Source organism: Stegastes partitus, unplaced genomic scaffold (genome assembly GCF_000690725.1).
Source record: "Stegastes partitus isolate 25-593 unplaced genomic scaffold, Stegastes_partitus-1.0.2 Scaffold641, whole genome shotgun sequence".
NCBI lineage: Eukaryota > Metazoa > Chordata > Actinopteri > Pomacentridae > Stegastes > Stegastes partitus.
In genome coordinates, this window is record NW_007578372.1 from 1,974 (window position 1) to 29,558 (window position 27,585).

At 45.0% G+C, this 27,585-nt stretch overlaps 1 protein-coding gene across 1 annotated transcript in view; it reads right to left on the reverse strand.

The window, feature by feature from the left end:
* Positions 1–378: 378 nt before the first annotated feature.
* The window catches only part of adgra3 (adhesion G protein-coupled receptor A3), a 30,427-nt gene continuing 3,220 nt past the window's right edge, over positions 379–27,585 (reverse strand). The window contains exons 2-19 of the mRNA XM_008289864.1: positions 21,383–21,454; positions 16,332–16,403; positions 10,396–10,467; positions 10,221–10,292; positions 9,903–10,063; positions 9,154–9,367; positions 8,902–9,066; positions 7,642–7,843; positions 7,375–7,524; positions 6,782–6,940; positions 6,520–6,687; positions 6,169–6,379; positions 5,838–6,046; positions 5,425–5,549; positions 4,653–4,776; positions 3,767–3,912; positions 3,198–3,293; positions 379–2,162 (exon numbers count right to left, since the gene is read on the reverse strand). Of these exons, the coding sequence (XP_008288086.1) occupies positions 719–2,162; positions 3,198–3,293; positions 3,767–3,912; positions 4,653–4,776; positions 5,425–5,549; positions 5,838–6,046; positions 6,169–6,379; positions 6,520–6,687; positions 6,782–6,940; positions 7,375–7,524; positions 7,642–7,843; positions 8,902–9,066; positions 9,154–9,367; positions 9,903–10,063; positions 10,221–10,292; positions 10,396–10,467; positions 16,332–16,403; positions 21,383–21,454 (3,862 nt within the window). The 3' untranslated portion in view covers positions 379–718. The remainder of the gene's footprint in view (positions 2,163–3,197; positions 3,294–3,766; positions 3,913–4,652; positions 4,777–5,424; positions 5,550–5,837; positions 6,047–6,168; positions 6,380–6,519; positions 6,688–6,781; positions 6,941–7,374; positions 7,525–7,641; positions 7,844–8,901; positions 9,067–9,153; positions 9,368–9,902; positions 10,064–10,220; positions 10,293–10,395; positions 10,468–16,331; positions 16,404–21,382; positions 21,455–27,585) is intronic.

Genomic DNA, 27,585 nt, shown 5'->3' on the forward strand with positions numbered 1-27,585 from the left:
GCAAACACTTCTCTCATTATCCTTTCTTCTCATGGCAGCTTTACCTGCCCTGGGAGTCAGCTGTCAATCACTACCTGGGGCATCAAGTCAGCGGGAGCCCAGAATGTACGGCGCACTCATCAAATCTGCCAGCAGGCAGCCAGAAAACACCTACAGAGCCAAAAGCCACTGCCAGTCGCAATTAAAGTGCTGCACCACTGTGGAGAAAGGAACCCGAGGCCACCTGAAGGTCAGCGGAAAACCCAATTACCAGCTTGTCATATATTGTCACGAAGAGTAATTCTTGGAAACAAAACAGTCCCCGACTCACCTTTGCGGCGGCTGCATGGACCCGAAACACGAGACGGCGCGTGTCACTGCGAGAATAAAAACTTTCAATTAGGTAAATCAAACTTTTCTTTTATTACTGCTGGGACAAACTAGAAAATGGGGCGAAAAAAAAAAAAGCTCCAGATTAAAGGTAGGCACAGCTCAGACCATGCAGTTTCATGTACACAGCTCTCAAATGGAATAAAGGCATTGGATTAACAGTTATAAAAATAGAACATTTACAAAAACATATCTACAAAGACAGTTCAGTGGCAGTAATGAGGCCAGTTTTTCAATATTTTTTTTTTTTAAAGGCTGTTTTGGGCAAAAAAAAATGTACAATCAAAAAAAAAAAGACATTTCACAGTTTAAAGGTGTGAGAATAATATTACGGGGCTGGAAACTGTTGCTACACAGTAGTTTCATGTTTCCACAAGCCGGTCTTTATGCTGGCTGTACTGTCTGTGCTGAGTAAAGGCACTGCTTGGCCGTTTTCTTTAAGCGTGCTACCATTCTGGGTGACGAGGTTCAGCCCGTATGACTTCGGCTGGCTTTCTAGTTCTGTGCTGCCGGGCTGCTTCACGGGACCAGAGTCTTTACTTGAGCTCGACCCTGCGGCGGTAGCAATGGGCTCGGTCTCTACAGTCACCACCGTCCCGTTCCCCAGCGAGCCGCCGCCGCCTCCTTTGTCCGAGTATCGGGAGCGCCGGGGCAGGCTGGCGCTGTCGCTGCTGTCCTGCTGCATCTGGCTCTGATGCCGCTCTCTGTAGGCCATGTAGGCCGCACGTCGGCTATTGCGAGCCGCCATGTCGTAATGGTGGTGTCGCCTGTGGGGGGCGCTCTGCACGCTGCCGTCCACGCTGGTCGGCACGTCGTAGGCGTATTCCCGCAACACGGTCAGCCGACTCGCTCGGTGTGCCCGCGCTCTGTTTTTGTGATGCCTGCTGGCGTGTCCGTTTGGGGCGGCTGCAGGGTTACTGATGTTGCTCACGGGGCGGAACTGCACCTCGACGGGCGCCACGTGCATTTTAATTTCATTGTCTAGCGAGTGCTCGGTCAGGCTGTTGTCCAATATGGCCGTTCCGTTGGCCGTCACCGGCGCTGAGGCGGACTTACACTGAGCTGCCTCGGCGTGCAGGTTGGTCAGCTTGCTGCCGTGCGTGGAGTTACGCACGCTCGGGGCACTTTTGTTGGTGTAGGAAGAGTCGGCGCTGCTGTGGCCGCACTTTGCCGACTCCCCATCCGCCTTGCTATCAGATCCGGCTGTGGATGTCATCGCCACGCCTGGCTGAGGCAGGAGGACGTCCTCCTGCGCGGAGTACGCTCGTCTGCCGGAGCAACAAGCCTGCGACCAGTAGCGCCTCATGTCTTGTCTGTTGACGCAGTGATGTGCCACCATGAACGCCCCGAGCGCCAGCGCCGTCACCCCAAACAGGCAGGTGAACGCCAAGTCAAAAGGGTGTTCCTGCGACACGGCCATGGCGCCAAACACCCACAAGGCCGCGTACAGGCCCAACGCCCCCGCGGCTCCCATCAGCTGGGCGGCGAAGGTGTGCTCGTTCTCCAGGGCGGACAGGGGCACAGCGTGGGGGGCGGAGACGATGGAGGAGGATGCCTCGTGGGGCTGGAGCTGCAGGGCGAGGGGGTGGCAGAGGCCGCCGGGAGGGTCCGGCCTGGCCTCGCTGTTGGCCAGATGTTGCTGCTCCTCCGCCGACTCCTTGAGCTCGTAGCGGCGCTCGGGGTGTCGGCGCAGCTGGAGCAGGATGCTGAGGAAGTACATGCAGTCCACGAAGATGATGAATCCCACCGGGCCATAAAAGGCGCCGATACTCGGCTCCCACGCCATCCAGCAACTGGAAGGTGAAGAGACACACAAGACTAGTTAGATTTTTGATATGAAGTAAGACACTGGATGTGGCTTTCAAGATTCTTGGGGTCATCTAAGTCCAGGTGAAGGGCTGCTGCCTTTCATTGGGTCAGATCAACCATGCAATACACCAGTTACCCACCAGGACCCATGTAGCTATACTCATTATTATCATCAACTCTGGTTTTTGTGTGCTCTATCATTTTTTGCATCCTTTAGTCTCATAACATTCAGTTTTATTGTAAATACCACCAATTTGCACCTCATAATTCTATACGATTTTTGCACATTTCTGCAAATACCAGCATTTTTAGGCACCTTATGGCCGGTTATCTATCTATCTATCTATCTATCTATCTATCTATCTATCTATCTATCTATCTATCTATCTATCTATCTATCTCGTGCAGCACCTCCTTGGACCGAAACCATCCACCGTGCTCATTAAAACAATACCTCATCTCCCCCATCTCGCTCCGTCACGATCGTTATTTACTCCACAAACTTGAAATTACTTACGGAAAAAACTTCCGCGTCTCATTTTTACAGCTACTGTCCCATTACATTTAATAACACAGGCGGAATTTGTCTTGCTTGCAAGAAATTAATTAAACTCCAAAGACTCCAAAGACAGATACGGGTCCAGATTTCTCAATTAGTCAGCCGCGCTGCACAATCTAAACAGCTGCCACTGTAGAGAGAGGACGGTGGGGTGGGGTGGGGGGGAGCTCGCTGTAAACTGGCAGCACTTGCTTGTTGCTTGGATGCACATATCATTAATAGGCCTCCATAATCAGAACTTTAGGGAATAAACTTTTCCTACCGTCGTAAAAATATCCATTATTTACTAAAGCAGCGCAGTCTCGCCGGTCAATAACTAAGCCAGTTCCTCCTGAGGACGCAATGTAAAAGATCTTCTTCCTTATTAAACGCTGCTGTCCACATAAAAAGGGACACTATCTGTATGGATATAAAGCGAGGAATAGTAACTTTAATTGCTGCCTATAAAGGGCATACTTACTATGGTGCATTGGTCTGGTTGCCGTAGTTTTTGATGTTAGCTGCTGCAGTGATACCACAGACGATGATGGGTATCCCTCCGCCGATTAAATAGAACCTTTTGGGGAGAAAAAAAAAGATAAACAGCAGTTTTGTCTCGTTGCTTTTTTGCATGACAAGTGGGTATGAAGTGGACACAGAGGTCCAATGATGCTGCAGGCCTCTACACTGACACCATGTGGCAGCTTTACTAACAAACATGACATGAGAAACGTCTATGCATATCGAGATGTTATGCAAAAATACTTCATTTCACAACACAGAACAGCTTGTTTAGCACTAGATGCATCATATGTGGTCAAATGCACCCACGTTTTCTGACTAAGACTCAACAAAAACATCAAACTATTTGCTTTGACAGTTAAAAACTCAGTTGTAGTTAGTTTGAGAGAAGCTGATATAAGTGTACAAGAAACAGATGGTACAATACAAGCTAAAATCTGCTTGTTTACTGATTGTACATGATGCAGCAACGACAGCAGCCGTTCAGAGATGCTACCTCCGACCAAAACAAGAAAGGTGGAATCGAACCTGAGCATGGGCCGCGGCGGTGGCGGCGGCTCGTCCAGCTCTTCGTAGCGCTTGGCCTTGCGCGTCACCTGTTTGTAGATGTTGCGTGCGGTCACGCCGACCCACAGAGCCGTCGCCAGGGTCGAATAGTGGAGTAAAATGCCCACCTGGAAGATTATATGACGTTATACGGCTTCAGTAAAGCGACAAACGGCTGCATGTGTCGGTACAATAACACGCTCCTGTTGGTTATACTGTTGCACCGATAAAAAATAAAAATAAAACTGACTGAATGCCGGACACGCAGGGTATTTCAATTAGCCTTATGAACTCAGCAATTCAGGCTAAACTGTAAAATTAGCTTACGAGATGCACTAAAAAGTGTTCCTGTGTATGTTAATGGGACGGACGAAATATGAGGGAGACTAAATGTAATGTTGTCAGCTAAATAATAAACATAAAGTTGAATTATCACCTTTTTGGAAGCAACGAAACAAACGTAGAATTTATCGCATAGCTGTTGAGTTAAGACTTCACCGATGTACCTAATAAAGTGAATGTCAAACCAGAGGGGACTTAATAAATAAACAATAACTTTTCTGCCAAAACTTTTCATCCAGATACTTGCCACATATGGTGCAATGAAAACTGAATAAGTTATGTCTCAGTGCAGCACACCAGGAGGAGAGGTGCAGGATCGCCTCCAGCCATGGAAACAATCTACTGCATCTTTCTATGTATATTTTACTGTTTCCCCCCAGTTTTAGGAGAGCAGTGAACTTAGCCAAAGGCAACTTTTTTTTTTTTCCCTTCACAGAAAACATCGGAAGAAAGTTTGGAGAGATGTTGGTGGGAGAGAGTACACAGCAGGGGGCGGTTTTAAAGTGTGCGGGCGACGTATACTCACCGCCTGGCAGACGCTCGAATGTCGCGTCTGATTGATGCCGCCCACGAAAACCCCGCAGGTGAGGGAGATGTGGAAGCACAGGTTGACCAACATGTGCCAAAACTTCCGGCTCACACGGACAGACCTGTTGTCAGACGGACGGCAGATCACGGAATTAAAGCGGAAACAAAAGGCTGCTGTGGAGGCATTTCACACTGAAGCTGAAAGTGGACTAAATGTTTGTGAAACACCGACAACATTTTTGAACATCAGAAAACTTCTACGATGACAATACTATCACTTGAATACAAAAGCCTAACTGTAGATCAAGAAATCACATTTCACATTTGCAACGCCAACATCTTCTTAAACAACCCTTCATATATTGGTAAGCAGTCACCTCATTAATTAGACTTAGAATTCCAATATTCTTATACTTTCTAACACCACTTTGTTCATACTTTCTCCCAGTTTGCTTTCAGACAAAAAAATGGGAGATTATTTGTTGTAATAATTGTAAAAATAGTAATTAAATCTGCGAAAATCACAATATTAATCACAAAACAAACATAAAAAAGGGGAGATTGTGGTCTACTAGGCAGAAACTAACCCGTGATTGGTGCATAAAAGCACAAATAAACTGGCATGGAAGTAAACATAAGTGACTAGCTTGGGGTTATCGCATCAGACATTTGAGATTTTTATGATTATTGGTAGCATTATTTTTTAAAAACTGATTATCATTTCTGATTTAACAGGTGAAAAACACATCATTTTAAGGCTATTCTCTTACCTGTGATGGTAGATGTAACTGATAATAATGGTGAGCAGGCACAGGAGGAGGATGATAGTTGTGGCGTAGATGACCGGGTGCAGGGGCTGGATGCTCGGAGAGAAGAACTCCACACTGCTGAGGTCCTGCAAGAGAGATGAAGATGTTCAATCAACCCAAGAACTGCAACGCAAAGTGCTACATGCATCTCCTGCAGTACATTTTCCAGGTTGTGGTTCTCTCATGGGCCTTCAGTTGATGTGGCAATACTACCAGATGGCCACTAGAGGGCCAATCAGCTACATGGTGTCAACATCTGTGCATGACTCTTAAAAAAAAAAGGGCTTTACATTTCGAAAAATCTTAAAAATTCAGGTTAAGTGATGTGGTTCAGTGGAAGAACATCCCACAAGGCCACTGTGTGACCGACCTACCATAAGCAGGCCGTAGTTGCCCAGAGAGTTGCAGGATATGGTGGTGAAGTTGTCATGATGGTCCAGGATGCGGCAGCCGTCGCTCTGCCACCCTCCCTGACCTCCGGCCACGCTGAAGTTCCAGCAGGCCGACACGGCGTCTGAACCGCGGGCGAAGCGCCGCAGGGTGATGTTCACGGGGTTCCTCAAGGCCCGCAGAGACATGCCATCTGAAGGAAGGAAACAACAAATCAGCTTTGTGTGTCCTAACTGATTCTGGCTGCTCCTCTCACATCTGTCTTCACTCATTTACAAACAACATGATTTATGAGTATAACAAATTACAGCTCACCTATCTTAGCCATGATGACGGGGGTGGCCACACTCCTCCGCTTCCCTCCATCGGCCAGTTGAGACGAGTTGCCGGTGGAGGGAAAAAACTTGCCGTTGCGGAAGCCCAGTAGGTGGAGCTTGTAGACCGTGTCGACGTCGGCCTGCCCGGGGAGCGCCGCCTCGCTCAAGAGAGACTGAGGAAGTTGCAGGGAAGCCTCCACGATGGTGCTCTGTGAGGACAAAACACAAAGCAACGTCTTAAAGTGCTTAGAATGATGAAGTGACCCACGGTTTGTTTAAAAGCTGCAATCATCATAATGAAAGCTAATGAAACAGAGCAAATTGAAAGCGTTTCCTGGCAGGAGCCGACCTTGTGAAGGATGCTGGAGAAGGAGCTGGTGGTGTTGCATTTGAATGTGAACTGGCGGTCCTGGCCGGGCGTGCGCTCGGGGCTGGCCCTCAGGTACAGCATGCAGGTCATGCCGTTCCAGTCGCTGGCCCTGACAGTGTGGGCCTCCAGTGCAATGTTGGGGGACGTCTGGGAGGGCGACGGCAAGAAAGAACTGAGATCTAACGCTCTGTTCAACTAAACTTGTAGTGCAATGTGAGACAGTGCCGTCGATGTGGCTCACCAGGGAGAAGGCCTGCGCCGTGGCCAGACGGTGGACGGCGATCCTCTGGAGGCAGGCGATGATGCGGGAGCAGGCCATCGCCTCACGCTGAGCCATCCCCAGGACCCTCTCGTCGGCCAGCATCAAGTTACTGGCCATGCTAACCATCACCTCCCCTAGCTGGGAAGATAAGATGAAAAAAATGCAGGAAGACTTTTTATTCATCACTTCAGCAGCAGCTCAACTTTAAATTACTTGAGTGGAAACATAAGAAACGTGCTCAGCCAGCAACTTGTTTGTATCAAACAGCACTAAACACATGCTTCGGGGAGGTGCTCGACACGGCTCTTGAAGTGGCTGAGAGACTATTGGAACCACATTTCGAGAACGCGTTGCACTACTAAACTTTAATATGCTTTTAAACACTGGTGTTACTCGCCTGCAGCTCTCGCGACGCGGCAGCAGCGCCTGAACTTTTCCTTTTTTTTTTTTGTCGGCCTGCCGCTGAGTCGTGACAAGACATTCTTTCTAATTAAACTACACGACAACAAACAGCTGCTGGGAATTAATCCATTCGTCCTTGCTCCTGGTTGGTAAACAAATGGAGCACTCACTTCTTTGAACCTCTCCACGAACTTGCCGAACTTCTCGATCATCTCGGCCACAAAGATGATGTCCATCTTGTCCGAGAAGTTGGCGGCGTCGATCGTGTAGAAGAACAGGCGTCGAGCTCGAGTCACCACGTTGGTCTCGTTTAAAGGAATCTAGGAGAAAAAAATTGGGTTTGAATGGTCAGATATGATTTGAGGATATGACGAGTGAATGTATTTCTGGTGGAAAACGGTAAGAAAAGGTTGCTGCCCGACCAACTAGATACAAACCTGGTTGATGACGTGGAGAAATCTCGTGACATCTTTCTGAAACTCGCAGCGGGTGTAGTCGTCCTCCGCCCAAAGGCCCTCACGATTGCAGTAGCGCCACGCCCGCTGCTCTTCGCCGGAGCTGCCTGAATATGCTCCTGCGCTGGATGGCAATCTGTTGCAGGGGAGGTAGGCTCTGATTCCTGCAAGGGTGCGTGGCCACCTGGAGGGATTCAAACAAGTCGTCTTTACTTCCTCCAAACTTTGAGACATAATGTGTTTGACATCCAGAGTCGAGACTGAAAATCTAAGGGTGACCGAGGGTTTTCGATCAGAGCCACTCAGCTTCGGATCGACCTGTCTGGGGAGATAAGGCTTGCTGAATCAGTATCTTCTCTTAAATCAGCTATTTTTTTGTATTTCTTATGGCACTTAAAAAAAAAAAGTTCTGCTTTTATGTGATGTCGTCTATTTCCATTTTATTTTTAATGTTTTTTTTAGTATTGTTATATATCTATTATCATCTGTATTATTATTATTTTATAGTTAATATTATTTTTATTGTATAATTGATTATTTTAAACATTTTTTTTATTTTATTGTTAATTTTCTTTTCTTTCAGACTTTATTTATTTACATATTTATTTTTTCAATTTACTATTTCTACTATTATTTTTTTTCAGCCTTGTGTATAAGGTTTAACCATCTATTTTATTTTTATTCCACTTGTTCTTTCCCTTACTTTGATGCGATCTTTTATTTTTCTATCTGGTGATGTTGTGTTAATTTATTTTGAAAATCTTTGACTCTATTTAATTTTATTTCTCCATTTTTTTTCCTCCTTCTGTTTGGACTGACCAGCCTTCTTTTCAATGTTCTTCCTGAGTATCCTTCCTTGGAAACTCTGTTTTTAAAAAGGTGCTATATAAATAAAGTTATTTTTATTTTTAGATATTAGAAGCAACAGAGGAATTTAATCATGGAGTGGGACGCTGCTGTGCAATTCTCATATTCACCCACAAGGGGGTGCTGCTTGCACAACAACGCCGCTGCACCAGCACAGCAATAAAACATTTTATGACACATCTTTCAATTGTGATTCTTATTTTGAGCATTAACCTGCAATTTGGCAAATTACATACATTAAGCAGACAGATATCAAACCAGAACCGCTCTGAAATTAAATGGTCAGAACCTTTTGAAAATACAAGTTATTTTTTGTTTCATTTCAAGTGACAGAGTTGCATTTAATTCTGGTTTTGTGTCGGGTTTTATAGCTACCTGAACTCTCCCTTGTTGTTGGAGACACGTTCAGGGGCGCAGTACTTGGCGGAGCTTTGCAACACCACGATGTGGACCGTCCTGGTGGTGTTGCCCCTGCTCGTCCTCACCCGACACTCCCAGTTCCCCGTGAAACCAGGCTGGATGTTCGAGATGGTCAACGCGCTGATGGAGCACACGGAGGAGAACATTTATCTACCGTGCTTTCCTCTTAAACTTGCAAACATGTAAAGCGAACGTTTGCGATGATACCTCGCGATCAGGGAGCAGTTCTGCACGACGCGCTTTTCGATGAAGATGCCCTGGGTGGCATCTGGCTTGACCATGCGTCCGTTCTGGTACCACAGCACCTGCATATCCTCGGCCACGAGGGAAGCCTGACACTGGAATGGCAGGCTGTCCCCCTGGAAGACAACCTGACGCTGGGACGGAGTCAGCTGGAAGGAGGGCAGCTCAAGTGGAGCATCTGAGGAAAACCAGGGATCCAGGCAGGTGGTCATTTTTCACCCAAAAAAAAAAGTAGCTGTCACAAACTCTGCCACACAAAGAAGCTAAAACAGCGTCTGGATTTCCGGTTGCTTTAGTGCCATTTGTCATTCACGTCAGGCGGCTGGCTCAGGCTAAATCTATGCCATGTATTTCATAATCCCTCACTGAGATGAGTGCCAAACTGATAAGACATGAGCAAGTACAAACAAAGGCCGCACTGGCCTGGGCAGCCCTTGTCTTATCTCCCGTGTCATTGCACAAGCCCCTGTTCCCCAAATACCAGCCGCACTGATACCAAAACAGAGAAATTAAAGAGACAGCGCACCATTCTGACGGCACGATCCCTGCCACTACTCACAATGACTTATTTCAGCATTTCGAGATGTCTGAGAGTGGACAACCGGCAGATCAGATAGCGTCACTGAACTGATGAATAACTCTGAGTGTTTAGCTGCTATTTTAAGGTCTCTGCTGCGTCGTATCTATCTGCCGGAAGGTGTTTGTGTCCCTACCGCAGGTGAGCAGCTCCGGCCTGATGAAGGGGATGAGCTGACCCTGGAGGGACTGGGGGTAGGAGCACTTGGTGTTCTTCACGGCGATGTTCCTGTCTTTGATCCAACGCAGCAGCCACAGAAGGTTGCAGTCACACAGCAGGTAAGGCGTCTGAAACTCCCTGGAGAAGACAGAAACGTGCACATCAGGCGGTTTTAGTGACAAACAGCCACATTCCTGATGGAAAACTCTACTTTCTTTCTGCCACATTTTAAGTTTTAAACACTGTTTTGATTGCATTAATAGATAAAGACTTGATTTTAGTTTCTCAAACTTACAAAGCCTTCAGAGACACCAAGTTGTCGAAAGTCCCCTGAGCCAAGGAAGAGAACATGTTCCCTGAAAGGTTTCTGTAACAAAAAAAAAAAAAAAGAGAGAAGAAATCCTTTATTTTATTTCCGTCTGTTACAAAGTGACGCTTGTATTACAGTCATATCAGCACAAATTACTCACAGCCGGATCAGACTGGCGAGGCCCTTGAAGATGTCAACGTTCAGACAGCCGATGCTGTTGTTGGACAGGTCTCTGCGGCAAACACACAAAACACGTGTCAGAGTCTTCATTATGTCTGGGAATGTCTTAAAACAAGATAAACCATGAAAACTTGATTGTATCATGATAAAAAAAAAATGAATGGAGAAAGATTGCTAAGCTTAAAGGAAAAAAAAGAGTTAAAAGAAAAAAAACGCCAAGTTTAACTGAGGCAGGTTGAGGCAGAGACTTCAAAAATTCAGCTGACAGGTTTACAACTTTCAAGGTGATTTCAGATAATGTCTGTGTGGGCCTGCAGGGGAAGCCGCACATCAAAGGCAGGCGAACACTGTGGGAGGTGATTAATCACCTATGATTAATATCAAACGCGTCAAAAGTGTGTGTTTCTTCTCTGGATGTGACCCGACATGATGTCTCTGGCAAACATCAGACACAAGCGTCCGAGACTCCAGACGCCTTTCAGAAGGAATCGCAGACGATTTCCAGCGCTTAACACGGAAAAGACGGATGCTGCCAGTGTGAATTACACCTCACGCAGTTTTAGAAACGCCTGCAGAGGTGAAATACTCGCCGGATAGCAGGAAAAACGCAGAGATTTATGTCACACGAGGTAACACAGACGTCGACCTCCGGAGGCCCGTTCTGAAGCATGAAAAACAGGAATGACTGTGCAGAACGTGTCGATTGCACAAACGGGTTTTTGTTTAATTATTATTATTAAAAACTTGATAAGATAAGAAGTAAGGAGGAAATCGTTGCTGCTAAACATATCAGAGGTTTAGTTTTTCTGACCTCTAAAATCTGTGGAAGTTCTGGAGCTGCAGTTCTGGAGGAAGAATCCTTCATCTGCACTACTGGCTGTGTACAAATACTGGATTTTTTTAATGCGTGCACACTAAATGGACACTGTCTGACAGTAATACCACCAAATATCCTCTAGCAGGGTCTTTATATCTCAAATCAGCAACTTTTTAGAGCAATTTCTGGTCCACAACAACAATTTCTTAGCAACTATTAAAGATAAAAGCCTGAAATTTTCACATTTTTTTCTCGTCATGTCTTAGATTCAGAATCTGCAATACTGGACAAGTAGATCAAATGATCTCTGGTTGTGGATTAGTAGAAATATGAACAAAAAAGTGAAGCATTCGTGAGCATACATGACTAAAACAATGCATAAATCGAGTAGTGAGACTCTTAAGCGCATTCAGTTGCATCTCGAAATAATTAAAATAAAAACACATACAAGAGACACCATTTTAAAATTTTCTAGAGTTTAGTGCAAAAAAATCAAATCAGAGGCCATCAAGCAGAAGGCCGCTGATGGTTTGAGATGAAATAACCCAGCAAGGAAGGTTTTTTCTTATTTAAGATCAGCAAACTAACCTGCACAATACATCCAATAAGAAATGAAACATGACAATACATGTGGCCCCATTATTACTTTTATTATTATGACTTTTTTTGAAGGAATGCTTCATATTCGGCTTCCTAATTACCAATTTAAACAAATCAATACTGGTTCAACTACTCTCAACTCTCAACTTTGTGTGTTTTTGGCCTCCTGGCAAATTTACGCCCAACATTTTTCCTCATTTTAGCTCCGTTTTGGTCTCCACCAACTCATGAAGGGAACATGTGACCCTGAGCTGTTCGCTATGTTCATTAGCTGTATGCTGGTGTTATCTATCTCTTTTTTTTTTGTGCTGAAAACAGTTGCGTTTGGACACAACACTGATGAGAGAGTTGAGACAGAATCACTAAATTGAAGCTGGAAAATCGAAACAATGCATGACGGGGCACTAAAATACGACAGCACGAAGCGAAGAGGAACTATACGTCCTCCTGTGTCTTCGCAAGTTTAAATGTCATCATCTGATTCACTGATGACATCAAAACATTGATCAGTTTAGCGTCACAATACCCACATGCTAAATGCTAAATGTTAAACGGAATTATTATCACACAATGATCACATTTCAAAGTCAGCAAGAACATAATTAAACACCCGGAGAGATAACGTTTGAAGCAACCGGTCCCGAGAACCGAAAACTTTCAAAGTGGCAGCACCTTGATAATAGCTGTAACACATACAGTATTCCTCTGCGGATGATCCCATCACTGCAAAAGAAACGCTAAGAAAAGAAACAAGAGCCTGGGAGGGGGAAAAAAGACACATCATTACCTCAACCCAGCAGCTAAACTGTATCCTGGAGTGCTCGAGGAATGTGATACCAGCACAAAGTGATACCTGGAAAATGACTGGCAGGCATATGCTAACATCCCGGCATTTATGTAATTATTGGTGTTGGTCCTTAAGGTACCAGCTGGGGAATTTTACTGTGTGAGGTTATTAGTTCCACTTGGAGGAGAAGAAAAAGCCTCCTTTTGCAGGCTTTGCCAATTTGCGCGAGCATTGTGTGTCATGGGAAGGATAACAGAGTCGAAGTGAACGGGGCGGAGGAGAGGGGGGCTCGGCTCGCTGGAGGCACACTTTCATCTCGTTTCATCGCCTCGATTCAAATACAAGAGCTGGGGGACGAGATGGCGAATGTTGTTATTACTTTCAGCCACTTTGTTAGGAACCTTTATGACTTGAAATCATTAATTTTTACAAAATGCAAAATCAAATCACGTGTCACTTTTTCTTCTCCGGTCTCGGTCGTCGCGCCGCCGGCGTGAAGCAAATTAACAGCACAGAGGAGTGTTTCAGCGCATCGGTTGCTGTCGATGATACAAGGAGCAGAAGCAAAAATAGCCCGACGTGATTAGGTTCGAGCGGAGACTGTTCAGCTGTTGGAGGAATGTGGAGTAGAAAAAAAAGCCGAGGCCGGAGGAATCTGGTGGGTTTGAAAGTGTTGTGCAGCGAGAGAGAGAGAGAAGGGCTGTTTAAATGTACATCTCCAACTGTGAGTGTGGACTGTGTGTAAAGTGAGGTAAGCTTATCTGAGCCCCCGAGAGTGTTAGCAAGCTCAAGAAACCCAGACGAGATCTCTTTTAGATCAAAAGTCAGTCCTGTTGTGCGGGTGTAAGTGGAGAGTTTTTCACATGGACGCCTTATCGTCACTGGATCTGATTCTAACCGCTGACTGTATACAAAGATGGACGAACTGTTAGCGGCGTCACCCATAGGTTTCCTGAAGAGCGGATCTGAAGCTCAATATGGCAGCTCCGGCTGTCGCCATTTGTGGTCTTGGCCAAACTCCCAGCTTATCCAAAAATGAGTGGAGCTGAGGCGTGCCATGGCGCTGTTAGGAATGTCACCACCAAGTTTTTTTGGCCCCCAATTCTATCCGAGTCATATAAGACTTCGAATCCGCCGATAACGAGTCCCGATCGGAAACCATTTTCCTAAACAACATACGCTTGGTTGTTGGAGATTAGCTGCAGTCCTTGTTGCTGTTTAATACTGTAGCAACCTGAGAAGATGGTCACTTGGACTACAGGCAGAGATGCATTGTCCGGGTTTAGCTAGCAACGGGCACCATGACAACGACTTCTGTGATGCTCATGTGTTTAAGACGAGCCACCATCAACTAAGACAGCGTCCTAAATCGACTCCTTTACATCCCAAATCATGTGTCTATTGACTAAAACAGCAATCTCAACACACAAACTGTGCTCCCTCATTACGACACCTGTGTGACGTTGGACATAGAGAAAGGACAGGGCTGAAACCGGTTAAATAATTCCTTTATCAACCCCAATCTTCGAGAGATAACAATTTACACTTGTCATAAATGGAAAACGTGTCAACAGAGATAAAAACTGATTTTTATATCAGGCTGTAAACGACAGATAAAGTTGGACAGTTCAGCACAGAGGACCACTGAGACCGACTGGCTGTTGGAGTCAGCCCCAAGTGGTCATTTGAGGAACTGCACTTCTGTGTTGACTTGATTTTAACTTAACACTGAAAAGTTTGTGTTTTTTTAATCAATCCAGTGAACAAAAAAAATCAATTTTACACATTCAGTTTGCACATGAAGGTGTATAATGTCCTCTGAGGCTTTCGAGAGAGCTTTGAGAAGCCTGAAAAAGAAACCCTGATGATGTTTTCAGGGTTTCTCTGAGTGATCCCAGTCTGGGAAACCTGGATCTAATGTGGAGTTTATTGAACACTAAGGAATGGAAATCAGGATCTCTCCACCTGTGCTGCGTTTTACTGTTTTAACACAGTGTGGATGAAGGTTTTAAGAAACCCTGATGCAAATGCAAAACACTTTAAAGCCTCTAATTCTGCATGCGAGCGCACGACTCTCGCTTCAAGTGAGGAATCTGTTTTACAAACTCGCTCCTCACCTCTTGTTTTAACGCGAGAGCTGTTTTTAACGCAACAAGACTGAAGCCTGATGATCTAAACCTGTGCAGCCTTCACTTTAAACGCTCCTGTCGCTGCACTGTGACAACAAGATAAATAGGCCTTCCAAATGGCACATCTTGAAATGAGAAAAACTCTAATTAGGCAATACTGAGTGGGGAGGTAGAGACAGATGGGGCGAAGTAGACTGGCTGGAGTAGAGTCAGCGATAAGGGGGAGCGCATTGTGTGCCAAATTCCATAACTTCTCCAGGTTTTTCATGACTGTACGCACCCTGGCAAAAGTTATGACACAGGAATGCGGCATAAAAGCTGGTAAAATATAGTTTATATATATTCCTTACTGCCAATTAACTCCCCTCCCTTTTTCCAAAAAGTGGGGGGAAAAAAAAGCCGAGTGGATGTGTGCCTGCGGATGCCAACCCTTGATGTCGGGCTTCTGTGTTTACATTCCCAGGGTCTAGCACTACCTCATCATCTCCTCTGCTCTTCTTCTCTATTCTGCGCTCCTTCCCTTTTCACAGCTGAGTGAGTGACGACTACCCTTTGAAATTAACTCAGACTGGTGTTGGGGGCCAATTACACTTTGCTCGCCCGAGGCGAAATCAAAACCGAACCCCAGGACAAGCATGCAAGGCTTTGGGATCTCGGAGGCGATAAGCCTTTAGGAAAATTTGGTGTGCGATTTTAATATGCAGGAGACATATAGGCTGACATGGATCCATTTGAATGCGGCATGAATATGCATCAAGGAGGAGGGCTAAACGAGGCCGGGCCCGAGCCAAGGAACTGACTGCCTTCCTGTCTCCTTCTTATTGCTCCACAACAGCGGCCAAGTTCAAGTTTGCGTTGGCAGCCACTTGGTACTGTTGGATGATTCCAACTCATGCTGTGTTCTTGCTCGTTCTCATGCACACACACACACCTTCGCAACGGCACAACTACGCACCTACATCTGACCTCCCACACAAACCTGATAGATTTTAGCTTTGTGTGTATCAAAATTATCCTTGTGATAAACATCACACGTTTATACATCCTCCTCCTTTTTTTTTTTCCTCCAACCAGACTGTGTGAAAGCATATAAGGCCTCACGCTGTCTGCAGAGGTCTCTGGCACACGGCCAGGCAAAACAAGGCAGTAGAAATAGACTGCTGTTTGACCATGCTCCCTTATGGACACTGGATACACTCTCGATCTGTTGGAACACACGCAGCGCATTGCATTGATGGATATAAAACAGCTGCTCCAAACACAGTATAGAAAGCGGGGAAATTGGCCCCCAATAAAAAAAGAAAAGTGCTAATCTGAAATGCTAGTTTCATGTTTTTCAAAGCACTTCTGAAAACCCGCTTTAAATAGCTGATGACACAAAACACACACTGAACGAAAGCTATCTTCACGTGGAAAATAATTACAGTTGGAATTCAGATCTTTAAAAGAAGAAAAAAAAAAAGAGAGTACACCTGAGTGAAATCCCAGAGGGGCTAAACGCGTGAACGTCGAGGCGTACGCACACTTGCAGAAACCACATTAAAGAGACGCCGAAGCTGCAGAAGCTCCACCAGTATACTCACAGTCGCTTCAGCGCCGGCAAGCCGAGGAAAGCTCCCGGTTCAATACGACTGATCATGTTACTCCGCAGGTCCCTGTGGGAGGAAAAACAAGAAGAAGGGTGGAAAAAAGAGAGGAAGATTTTAGGCCATGAGCAATTTCAACTGCAGTAAAACAGTAGAAGAGGTTTGTTAATTGATGATTTCAGTCGTTTAAGTGAAAAGTTGAGTTTTTAGACAGAAAAAACATCATCATGGACAAAAAAAAAAAAGAAATGTGATGATTTTTTCACCATTTGCTCACAAATAACAGTTAATGTCGTTACATGTATTCAGTCAGAGTACAGCCTCAAGCGTTAACAGAACATATTTTTGCTATTTTTTCTTATTAAATAGCATTTAGGTGACTTTTTTTCTTTCTTTTCTTTTTTCTTAAAATCAACAGTTACTTGTAATTACAGGCTTGTGAAACAGGAGCAGATACGCATTCATATTATGCAAATCAATCTAAAGACCGCTGCAACCGCTGCAGGAATACGGTTCCTGCACACACCCAGACCTGGTCCACACTCACCCAATCACTACATTGCTGACAACCTGACTCCCTCCCTCCCTCCCTCCTTCCCTTCCCTGAAGTTCAAAGGCTTGCGGTCACAGAATTCCTGCAGCGCTCACCTGCGCAGGCACTGCCTAGTCACTCATTACAGCTGAGGGTTCACGAGGCTTTCCAGTCGCCACCTGAACCCGCACAAAAGGGCCTCTGGGTAACTCTGCCCGTTTGATGTCAGGCGACTGTCATCCGAAGGCGGGTAGGTGGTCATAGATGAGTCACAGACAGACAAAAAAAAAAAACCTGCTTGTTAAAACTTTTGATGTGAGCGAGGAGGAGCTGGATTCCCGGAGAAGGAGGTGTTGAGAGAAAAGTTAGAAGGCAGGACAAAGAAATCGTCATTACAGGACCCTCGTTGCTAGTGAGAGCCAGATTCGGAGCGGATTGGGTGAATAAACAGGCAGGTTGAGTCTAGCAGTATCTTTATTATCATGTCGGCTTTGAGGTGCAGAAGGACGCAAAAACAACCTGCAAGCTTCTCCTGCGTCAGAATGTAACAGACAAACTCCTCTCTTGTGACTTCAAGTTTTAATGAAGAAATGTTTGAAAGTTTCAATGTCAAGGTTTGAACCAATCCTAAACTGAATGATAAAGCTGAAAAAGAAAGAGGAGAAATCTACCACTACTACGACTACTACGAATGACAACAATCAGAACACTGTAGCTCTGTGATATTCCAATATTTGCGGGTAAAATATGGGGAGTCAGAGAGAAGCATGTTTAACCATCCATAACTGCACTTCAGATTCCAACGACCACACATGACCTGGCACCTTTTAAATCTATTTGCAGAAAGAGAGAGAGAAAATGCCAGTTTTTGATTTTTTTCTTTTCTCTCGACATGCTCAAATTGAAATAGCTGGCTGAATATTTCTCCGTGTGTTCCAGAGCTGTTCTTGAACCGGCTCCCAAAACCAAAAGGGCGGTTTTTCCAGCTGCTGCCATTTTTTTTTTTTTTTTAAGGGGGGCACTTCTACGGCCGTCCAATGGCGTCGTTCGTAGTAAAAAGTAAAGCACATGTCTTGTGGAGTAAAGATTCATTAAAGCGCTTTTTTTTTTTTTCCCCCAAGTTTGTTTTCTTGGCACGGTGGGTTCCACTTTGCACTGGATATGACAGGTTCCTGGCATTGGGTTGAGATTTCCACTGAGGAGAGAGGAGTCGATGGTGTTAATCAGGCTGCAAGCAGGATTGTAAAAAATGATCACTTTTGGTGTCCAGCATGAGCCAATCTTGAGCTGTTTTAGCCACATTATTTATCCATTAGATGACATTTTAGCTTTTATATACTGTAAAACCCTGCACCGGTTTGCTTTAAATCAAGACTATTTAACTTATAAAATCCAAATCTGCTTCTCACGTGTGAAATGATTGTGTTTTTTTTTTATAAAGTCTCACACTAATCCCACTGGTTAAGCAAATTAGATCCGCGTCAACGCTCTCCTCTTCTCAAAAGCAGCACCAAGTAGAGGAAGCACTGCGATATCCATTTCAATCTAACTTTATATTAACTTGCTTTGTATTGTGTTTTGCTATTCATGAATCAGCAGCAACCAGCTCTTCAGGAACTGCCGCATACTAGCGCCGTTGTTCTTTGCTCCGTTTCCCACAATAAGCATTCCTCCACAGCACCGGATTTAGAAAAAAGGAATTAGCATGTGTCGGTCGCCTAGCTTTGGCTCCTATTTCTATGAGCGGAGTGATAATGGGGGATTCTGTGTGGCTTATTTCCAAGCAGGGACACCTTTGGCCCCCAACAAAACACAGCGGTCTCCACAGTTACTTTGCAATTTCACGCAGAGCGCCGGATAGGCGTAATCGATTCTCTACCCCTCTCCGGCACTCACAGCCAGCTGCTGTCTCAGTCTTCACCACTGCATTTAGGCAGTCCAAATGAGGTAGAGTTCCTTTGTGGACGAAGAGGGGAGAGAGAGGAAAAAAAAAAGCTGTGAAGGAAGGCGGGAGGAAGGAGGGGTGGAAGGCAACGATGGAGAGGCTCGGTGCATTCAAACAGACTGCAGTTTTTTTTCCCCTCCTCTTTGAGAGTTTGAGGCGAAAGAAGAGTGATTTAAGGTGGGAGGGAGGAACGTTTCAGAGTGTGTGTGTGTGTGTGTGTGTGTGTGGGAATCGTACTGCTGACACCTCTGGCCTTGGCTTGGCCTCATTACAATGACAAAAGCAAGCAAGCCATCTAGCAATCTCGCTTCACTGATTGAGGGTGGACCGGAGCGGGGTGGGGTCTGCCCGCCACAATGGGAGCTGCTTCTGGAGGTAAACTCGCCGGCGGATTGATGCAACGACAGGCAGAACCGAGTTTACAACCACAGCGGACGGCCACTCGCAGACAAAACACATTAGTGCCTCGGAGGTTTTCTTGGTGGAGAAAGATCAAAGATTTTTTTTTTTTTTACACATTCAGCACACAGCCTCCTCCTGTTTATCCTCGAGGCCTGCGCTCTAAAATAACTCACAACTGACCCAATTCAGGAGCCCCACGAGGGGATTCTCCTGCAAATCCATAAACAATCTGGGCAGATGAATGTCTAGTTAATATAAAACTCAAGAAAACGATGCAGGACAATTTCACACAGCGAAATACGATGAAAAGAGGATGAAATGCAGCATACTAACAAGGCAGAAGATCAACATGTGTGGCCCAGAAAAGCTGGAAAAAATGTACGCAGCTTCGCTTTCTGATCACCACAAGGTAGCCAATTCTGCCGCATACATCTTCTATACATCCGGACTTTTTCAGCAGACTGAGATGAGCGGCTCTGGTGGATTCCATATCAATGCAGTCATGTGTTATTGTAGCCTTGGGTAAAAAGCACGGCCATTAATGGTCTGGTTATTTTATCTGCATGAAGCCATTCCCCGAGCGATAAATCACCCCACGGCCCATATGTGCAGGCCCCCGAGCCATTTTCTTGAATTCTCTGCAGGAAGGAAACATGGGTGATGACATTCCAATCTCCAGCGTCAGAGTCACACGAGATGGATGACATTTCTGCATTGTTTAAGGAATCCCGGGCAGATGTGCCGAGAAACGCCTTCGCCCATCGCTCAAACCTAAAGGCCAGAGACCCGCTATCGCGACCCGCATCCCGGAGAGGCAGTGACGTCGCTCTGGTGTTGTTCCCTATAAAGACAGAGGGCCCCATTCCCGGAATACTCGAGCAGCTGTATGTCGAGAGCATGTCACCGGGCAGATAACTACCAAGCCTCGGGGCTCCACCTATAATTAGCCCTTTCTAGTACCATCTCCAGTCTTCCACCATTGCCTGATATCCTTGACTGGGGCTAAGTGCTGTGTGGATGCCTCCTCCTTTTTTTTTCTGTGACCTGGATGTTCCACTGGCATGACGCCAATGTGTGTTTTACAAACCTCCCGCTCCACAAGCCAAAGCTTCACTTGTGGAGTGATGGATGGCTCCTGCTAATGCACCGCTGGATATAACATGAAATACTCAGAGGGTTAAAGCCCCCCACATGTGTGCAGTGCATTGGTGATATTTCATGGATCCATACAACCTAAATATGTGCTCAGGATCCTAAACCGAGCACTATTTTTACTTCAAATGTGCTGGAAACACTGGAGCCCCTTTCAGACATGCTCTCCTTTCCGTTAATCTGACTGCAAATGAATGTGTCACTTCATGTCTGAATAAATATCCTGACTTCTATTAAAGTTGCAATGGCAATTTTAGGAAGTCGGACCTGGTTTCAGTATCACTTTAACGTGCAGTCAAATGATCTGACAGATAATAGTACTTTTTTCCCCACATTTCGAACCAATATTGGTCCAAAAATGGTGCTCTACAGTTTCCCATCTGTTGAGTTACAAATTGAAATGTCCATTAAACTGAGACACACAGCTGAGATTCATTAACAAAAAGCTAATCCCGGTTTAGTTTAGTTGGCAAAATATTAACAGCGGCTGAAGTTTGTTGGTTCCAGCTGTTTGTAGGAGTCTTTTCTCTGAGTTTATTAAACATCTGCAGCATCAGACAGCAGTACGATCCACATGAGGGTCTCCAAAACAAGAGAGTTGCTTGTATTTACGCACATGGAACAACAAAACAGCTTTTTTCAGGAATTATTAATTATCTCTGCCATGGAGACAGCATCCATCAGGATCCTCAGGTTGAGTCCTGACCTCCATCACAGCTGTCGGATATTTTTATTTTACCGTTAGTCAAGTAGAAGTTGTCAGCAATAGAAAGAATTTGCAGTGTTTAGAAAATTATAAATGAACAAGACTACTAGCTACATGGACGGTTTGATAAGCTGCTATTAGAGAAGCCTAGATGTCATGTTTTGCTTGTTATTGCATTATTATAAATCCACTTTCCTGCAGACTGATGAAGCCAGCAGTGCTGCACATCCCATGTCTGAAAAGCGCTTGGACATAAACACCGATGCATTATTACAAATTACCAGCTTAAAAAAAAGTAAAGCAATACTTACAATTTTTCCAAAGCTGACAATCCGAAGAAGGATCCATTTCTGAGCTCTTGAATCTTATTGTTGTTCAAAATTCTGCGGAGAGAAAAAAAAAACACGCATAAACACCAAGAGACAGAAAAAAAACCCACTTAAACTTCACGGACGTCATTTCAAGATGAATAAACTTCACAAAAAAAGACCGCATCGTTTCTGTAATTACTGTTTTTACTGCACCAAAAACTGTGTGCAAAGGCAGATTTCCAGCATATTGTGTTACATTTCGTTGGCAGTTTAAGTGCTTCCATCAACTTGAGTCGAGATTTAACGTCGGCAACAAAAGGAGCGCGTGTTAATTCAACATAGAGGTGGAATAAAAAGGATCCTTTTCAACAGGGAGTGGGAACAATGCTGCGCCGCTACTTGTTGATAGATAACAATATTAAGTCTCAGTCTTTGTCCTCTCGACTCGCAGCTTCCAGTCGCAGAATGTCGAGAGATCTGACGGCAAACAACTTGAACTTCATCCTCGTTTTGCGCTTTCATGTTAAATTGGCAGCGACTCTGAGCGCTTTTGAGACAGGTAGCCAAAACGAGATTAAGAGCTGAGTTTTAACAGGTATCATAATCCCATCTGCAGTGACTCATTGGTGGCACGGTAGCCGCAAAACTGGCACGAAAATAGACGCTTATTCACGCCAGCGCGGAAAACCAAACCGAGTATTTAATTGGGGTTACATCTCTGTAAAGAGCTGCCAGGGTTTATCGGAGATAAAACCTCAAACTGTACATATCATCAAATAATTATATTAAGAAATAGGGATTAGGAAATAGCAGGAACAAAACACAATGATTAAAGCTTGCCTTATGTATTCTATACACAACACAACTGTTATATTAAATTTTATCACCACAAAAGTTTTTAAAAAAAAGAGCGTTAGAGAAAAACTTCCAGTCCAAGTGTGAATTCTTGATAGCTTCCTCCCTGTGGTAATAAACTGCATTTTATTATCCAGTTTATTTTCCCTGCAAAGCTGATTCACAGCCTACAAAGCTCCAAAAGTTAAGGCTCCACTTTCTGCCCCTGAGAGAGAGAGTCCTGGTCTTTCTTTACTCCCAAAGGATCTGGCAAACCAATAGCGCTGTTAACTCCCAGCAGAAACAACCCGAGCCGGGGCTTGTGGTTAGCATATGTTCCTGGCCAGCAGGGAGGGGATGTGGTGGGTGACATACATGCGAGTGGCACCCACAGCCCTGGCCCAGATTGGAGTCATTACGGGGTGTTGAGGGGTTGTTTTATTACAGGGTTGGACAGAGGAGGCTCACTGGAGATTTGCTGTTTTGGCTCCCCGCTGTTTCGGAGAGAGGACGGACACACAAGCAGTTCCTGTGTTTTTTTTCCAGGGTTCTGAATGCTGAACTGGCAGATGTTAAAGCTGTCTATCACCGCACATGATATACGCAGATACTCTGGCCTGACTCTGGTCACAACAGGCTAATTCATATGGAAGAATACTTGGCATTCCAAACGGATGCAGAGGTATGAATTCAGGAATGTGGTTCCTAATCAACAGGCGGTATACTACCACAGCAATAAATACCTGCCTGCAGAAACTGAACTAGCATCTTCGGTTTATGACAAAGACGGCTACATCCATTACAGAAGCACCAACAGGACAGACGAGCTGTTAAATTATGTAACAAGGTGACTGTAAAGTTTAACAGCTCATAATGACATTTGCCAAACAGGAACAGTCTACCAGACAATGGGAGCAAAAATAGATTGACCTAAAGGTCCAATCCACACATACAGAGGTATTTTTTAAAACCGTTGTTTGCCCTGAAGCCAATACATATATCCCAAACAATGTGAAAATGCAAAAACACGACTGAAATGGTGTCAAAAACATGCCAAACGAGAGAGCCAGAGCGTTCTCTAGCACTGACAGAGCTCAGTGTAGAATGATCTGGCTGCACCTTATCAATACTCTGAGGTGTTTGTATTTCTTTAAATCAATCGTAATTGGCTAGGGTGGAGCAAAAAAGCAGCGACATGAAAATAGTGATGGAGGAATTGTTTTGGTAGCACGTATGCACTCAGGGTGGCACGAATGGACATTACAATGGACAATTCACTGAAAAAAAACCTAGGTTTGCTTTATTGCATGATAGAAACCTTTAACAAAACTTTACAAAGCTTAAACGTGTTGGTTGCTGCTTGGAGGTGGAGGCTGTTGTTTCCCTTAGACATACACGGGAAAAGGGAAGGAAAAAGCTGCATGAAACGTGCGGCCAATGGTAGGCTTATACCCATAATCTACACCCGGTAAGTCCGATTAGCCAGTCAGAGGCCTGATGAAAAGCTGTTACTGATGCCAGTTGGCTACCAACAATGCCGCATATCCAGGAAGGGGGGAAATAATATGTGTGGGCTTGTGATGCCCTTGTAACTGTACGTTTATGGGTGTAAAAAGTCCTGTGAGTAAGGTTAACACAGGAACTATTTTGGCCACATCCACCTTTCAGCAGGTCAAAACTGCAAAAATAACCTCATCTGGGACCAAAAAATGTGTTTGTATGTCGACGAAAGACTCAAATGTCAAGTCAAAGCTGCCAAAATATCTTCACCTGTGATGTAGGTCTGCTTTGAGTCACCAAAAACTGTGTTATTAGTGGATGAAGGACGAAAATGCACAGAAAAAGCAATGTTTTAAGATTATCCATGTACTTGTAGACAAGGCCGAAGTTGCTTTAAGGTTCATACAGCTTTAATCGTCCCTTCAGCTTCAAAGTAAGTTGTAGAATTAGGTTTAGAGAGCGTAAAATGCATTTAAAACAACCCATCTTAGGAATCATTCGAGTCTGGTCTGTATAAATACATATTTCAAGCCTTGTGACTCTATGGCTCATCAAAATTAATCTGTAAAATGTGTAAAAAAAAGTCCTGTTAGCAAGTTTAACTCATCCACCACTTCACCTTTCTACACGTCAAAGCTGCCAAAATATCTTCACCTGTGATGTAGGTCTGCTTTGAGTCACCAAAAACTGTTTTTGTATGAAGACAAAGGACTAAAAAAGAAACGTTTTAAGAATATCCATGTACTTGTGGACAAGGCTGAAGTTGTTTAAAGGCTCATACAGCTTTAATGGCCCCTTCATTTTCACAGTAAGTTGTAGAATTAGGTTTAGAGAGCGTAAAATGCATTTAAAACAACCTATCTTAGGAATCATTACAGTCTGGTCTGTATAAATACATATTTCAAGCCTTGTGACTCTACGGCTCATCAAAATTAATCTGTAAAATGTGTAAAAAAGTGCTGTTAGCAAGTTTAACACATCCACCACTTCACCTTTCTACACGTCAAAGCTGCCAAAATATCTTCACCCATGATGTAGGTCTGCTTTGAGTCACCAAAAATTGTGTTTGTATGAAGACAAAGGACTAAAACACACAGAAAAAGACATGTTTTAAGAATATCCATGTACTTGTGGACAAGGCTGAAGTTGTTTTAAGGTTCATACAGCTTTAATAGCCCCTTCATTTTCACAGTAAGTTGTAGAATTAGGTTTAGAGAGCGTAAAATGCATTTAAAACAACACATCCTGGGAACCATTCGACTCTGGGCTGCGTGAATACATATTTCAAGCCTTGTGACTCTACGGCTCGTCAAAATAAATCTGCAAAAGAGAGTTCTCCTGAGAGTCATGAGCCCTTTCCTCGGCTTCTTTCCACCCCTCCCTCCTTCCTTCGCATGCTTGCCCTCCTTCTCCAGCCCTGTCCCTCCCTCTTCCTCATGACACCAGTGTGACCTCGGCATGTTACAAACTGCTCCGGCTGCACACTTGGGCCTTTCTACACACTCTTGCACTGGTGTGAAAGTCCTGCTGACTTCGCAAGACGTACACAACAAAGCCTCGAATCTGCGTAGAGATCACGGCCGCTCGGCTACCAGCACCGCCTCCAGGACGTCTGTAGCGAGAGACCGTCTGCTTCCCCGTCGTCTGTCTCTGGACGTCAGCCTGAGGTCTCCAGACGAAAAGGCCCGTCGATGGAATTTCTTGGGGCCAGGCCTCAAACGCTACAGGAGGGGAGCCTCCCTTATCTTGATGCATAGATAAGACGCTTGGGTTCAAGCCAGGAACAAGCTGCAGGGGGATCCTACCCAATCTCACATCCTGTCTACTGATACACATGCAATAAATCTCAATGACATTCACGGAAAAGCTTTCTCTACGACTGGAATTTCCACTCTTAGTCAACATAATATTAAACGCACTGGCCTAGATTTGATCTTGTTTTCAAGGTGAGTAAATATGACACCACCGAAAGCAGTCCCGAGTTCTTTTTTCACTTCAGTAAAATACACCTTGAGAAGCCTACGCCTCTGGCTGTAAGCACATTATCCGGAGAGAGGCACAAAATGGCCAGCCGCTGCTCACTCCCCTCACGAAGCCTCTCTCAACACTTTCTTTATGCACAGGAGGGTTTTGGACAAAGAACTCCCAAGTGTGGAGATCTGTAGCTCTTCAGCAGGTTTTCAAATAAGTTCTCGGCTGCAGTTGAGCTCATAAAAAAACCCTCCTACGGTGACTTCCTCTGAACACAGTGGATGGAAAAGCAGGCCTCAGCTCAGGTGGAAACAGAAACCGGTCCAAGGCCGAGGTGCTGCGACGGTGCCAAGGTAATTTCTGCAGTTATCCGACACTTTCCACAAATGATCCAAGTGTGATGATTTTTTCTTCTCTGCTGCTTGGAGAACGAGCACCACAACAGTAGAGGAATGTTGGATTTTAGTTTTACCGGTTACTGAGGTAATATCAAGTCCTTCCCTTGAGCTGGAGCAAACTCAAAAGCTCACTTGTCATGCACCCTTCATTCTTGTAAGTCACCGGCTTTACAAAAACCTTCTTTCAACACCCAACGGGCCGAACCGTTTGACAAAGACGTTCACCTTATAGCTCCGCGGCTGAATGTGAAAATGATCCACCGTGCAAACAGCAGGATCAGAGAGGATGAGCGGTAAAATGAGCGTAGACGTGACGGCACCGCGCGTAGCTTACGTCTACGAGCTAAACTGGATTCCTCGTCTGGGATTAAACCGATTCTTGGGAGAAAGCGGCAAAGTCAAACTAGATGTGCAGCTGTCGGGAGCTTCACCTTCGGGATTTTCTCTGCAAACACTGGCGAGAAAAACAGAAGAGCATTCCTTCAGACTAGCGGCTTGCCTCGGAAAGCACCAAAAACAAATCCTCTTAGGACATGCATGACAGCAGGCACCTGTGTTCTCATTACACCGGAGCTTCAAAAGGCTCCCGGCATGACGGAGAAAACTAAACGAGATGATTGACGCGAGGCCTGATCACGCTCTCGCCCGATGCACCTGAATTTACAATCATCTTAAGATTCTTAAACTCCGCCTAGAAGGAAACCAGACGAGTGTAACCCAAACTCCCACTTCGCGCCGCCGCGAAACAAGACGGTTTACTGCCCTCCGATGTGCCGTCAAACTGCTTTTCCTGCAAAGCGAGAGAGGAAATCCCTGCTTTCTTCCTGACATTAATCCTCCGCTTGCTCTGCAGAGGCCAAAACCAGGTGCGCTGATATGCAACCGTCCAGGTGCTGTGTGGACGGATGCACCAAAACAGTCCTCGTGAGGAAACACGAGCCGCAGAAAGCTTAAATATAGTCAGCTCCTGTGTGAAACAGGTACACAGGAATAAACTCTCAAAACTTTCTATCCGTGCGTGAGAGGCAAAGGTTAAATCCAAGCCGTCGTATTTTAGCCGAGGGCCCACACTGACACGGGAGGACGGGCCAGCTGTAAACACATTTGTGTCATTTCCTCTCGGATTACTTCGGCATGTGGTATCATTGGGAGAGCACAAATGCGGGGAATGCATTACTCATTTTTTTCTTCTCTCTACAGAGAGGCATTCAGAGCAGAACTGCACTAAACATGCACTCGGTGTCAAGGGGGGCGAAAACTAATAGCACCAATCATTTAAGCCGCCTATAAAATGATCGCGTGAGCTTTGTACAAACAGGCACGCTTAAAAGTTTGCGATACGAGGGGGTAATTTTTCTGGCATGAAAGTCAGGCTAATTATCCCAGCGGTTGAACAAGTTCGCAAAATAGTAGTGGAGGAAATTCCCAGACAATCGTGCTTGTGGTTGTAAATCTTTCTCTCTTTTTTTTTTAAATGTGAAAAGCCTGGATTAAAAGTTT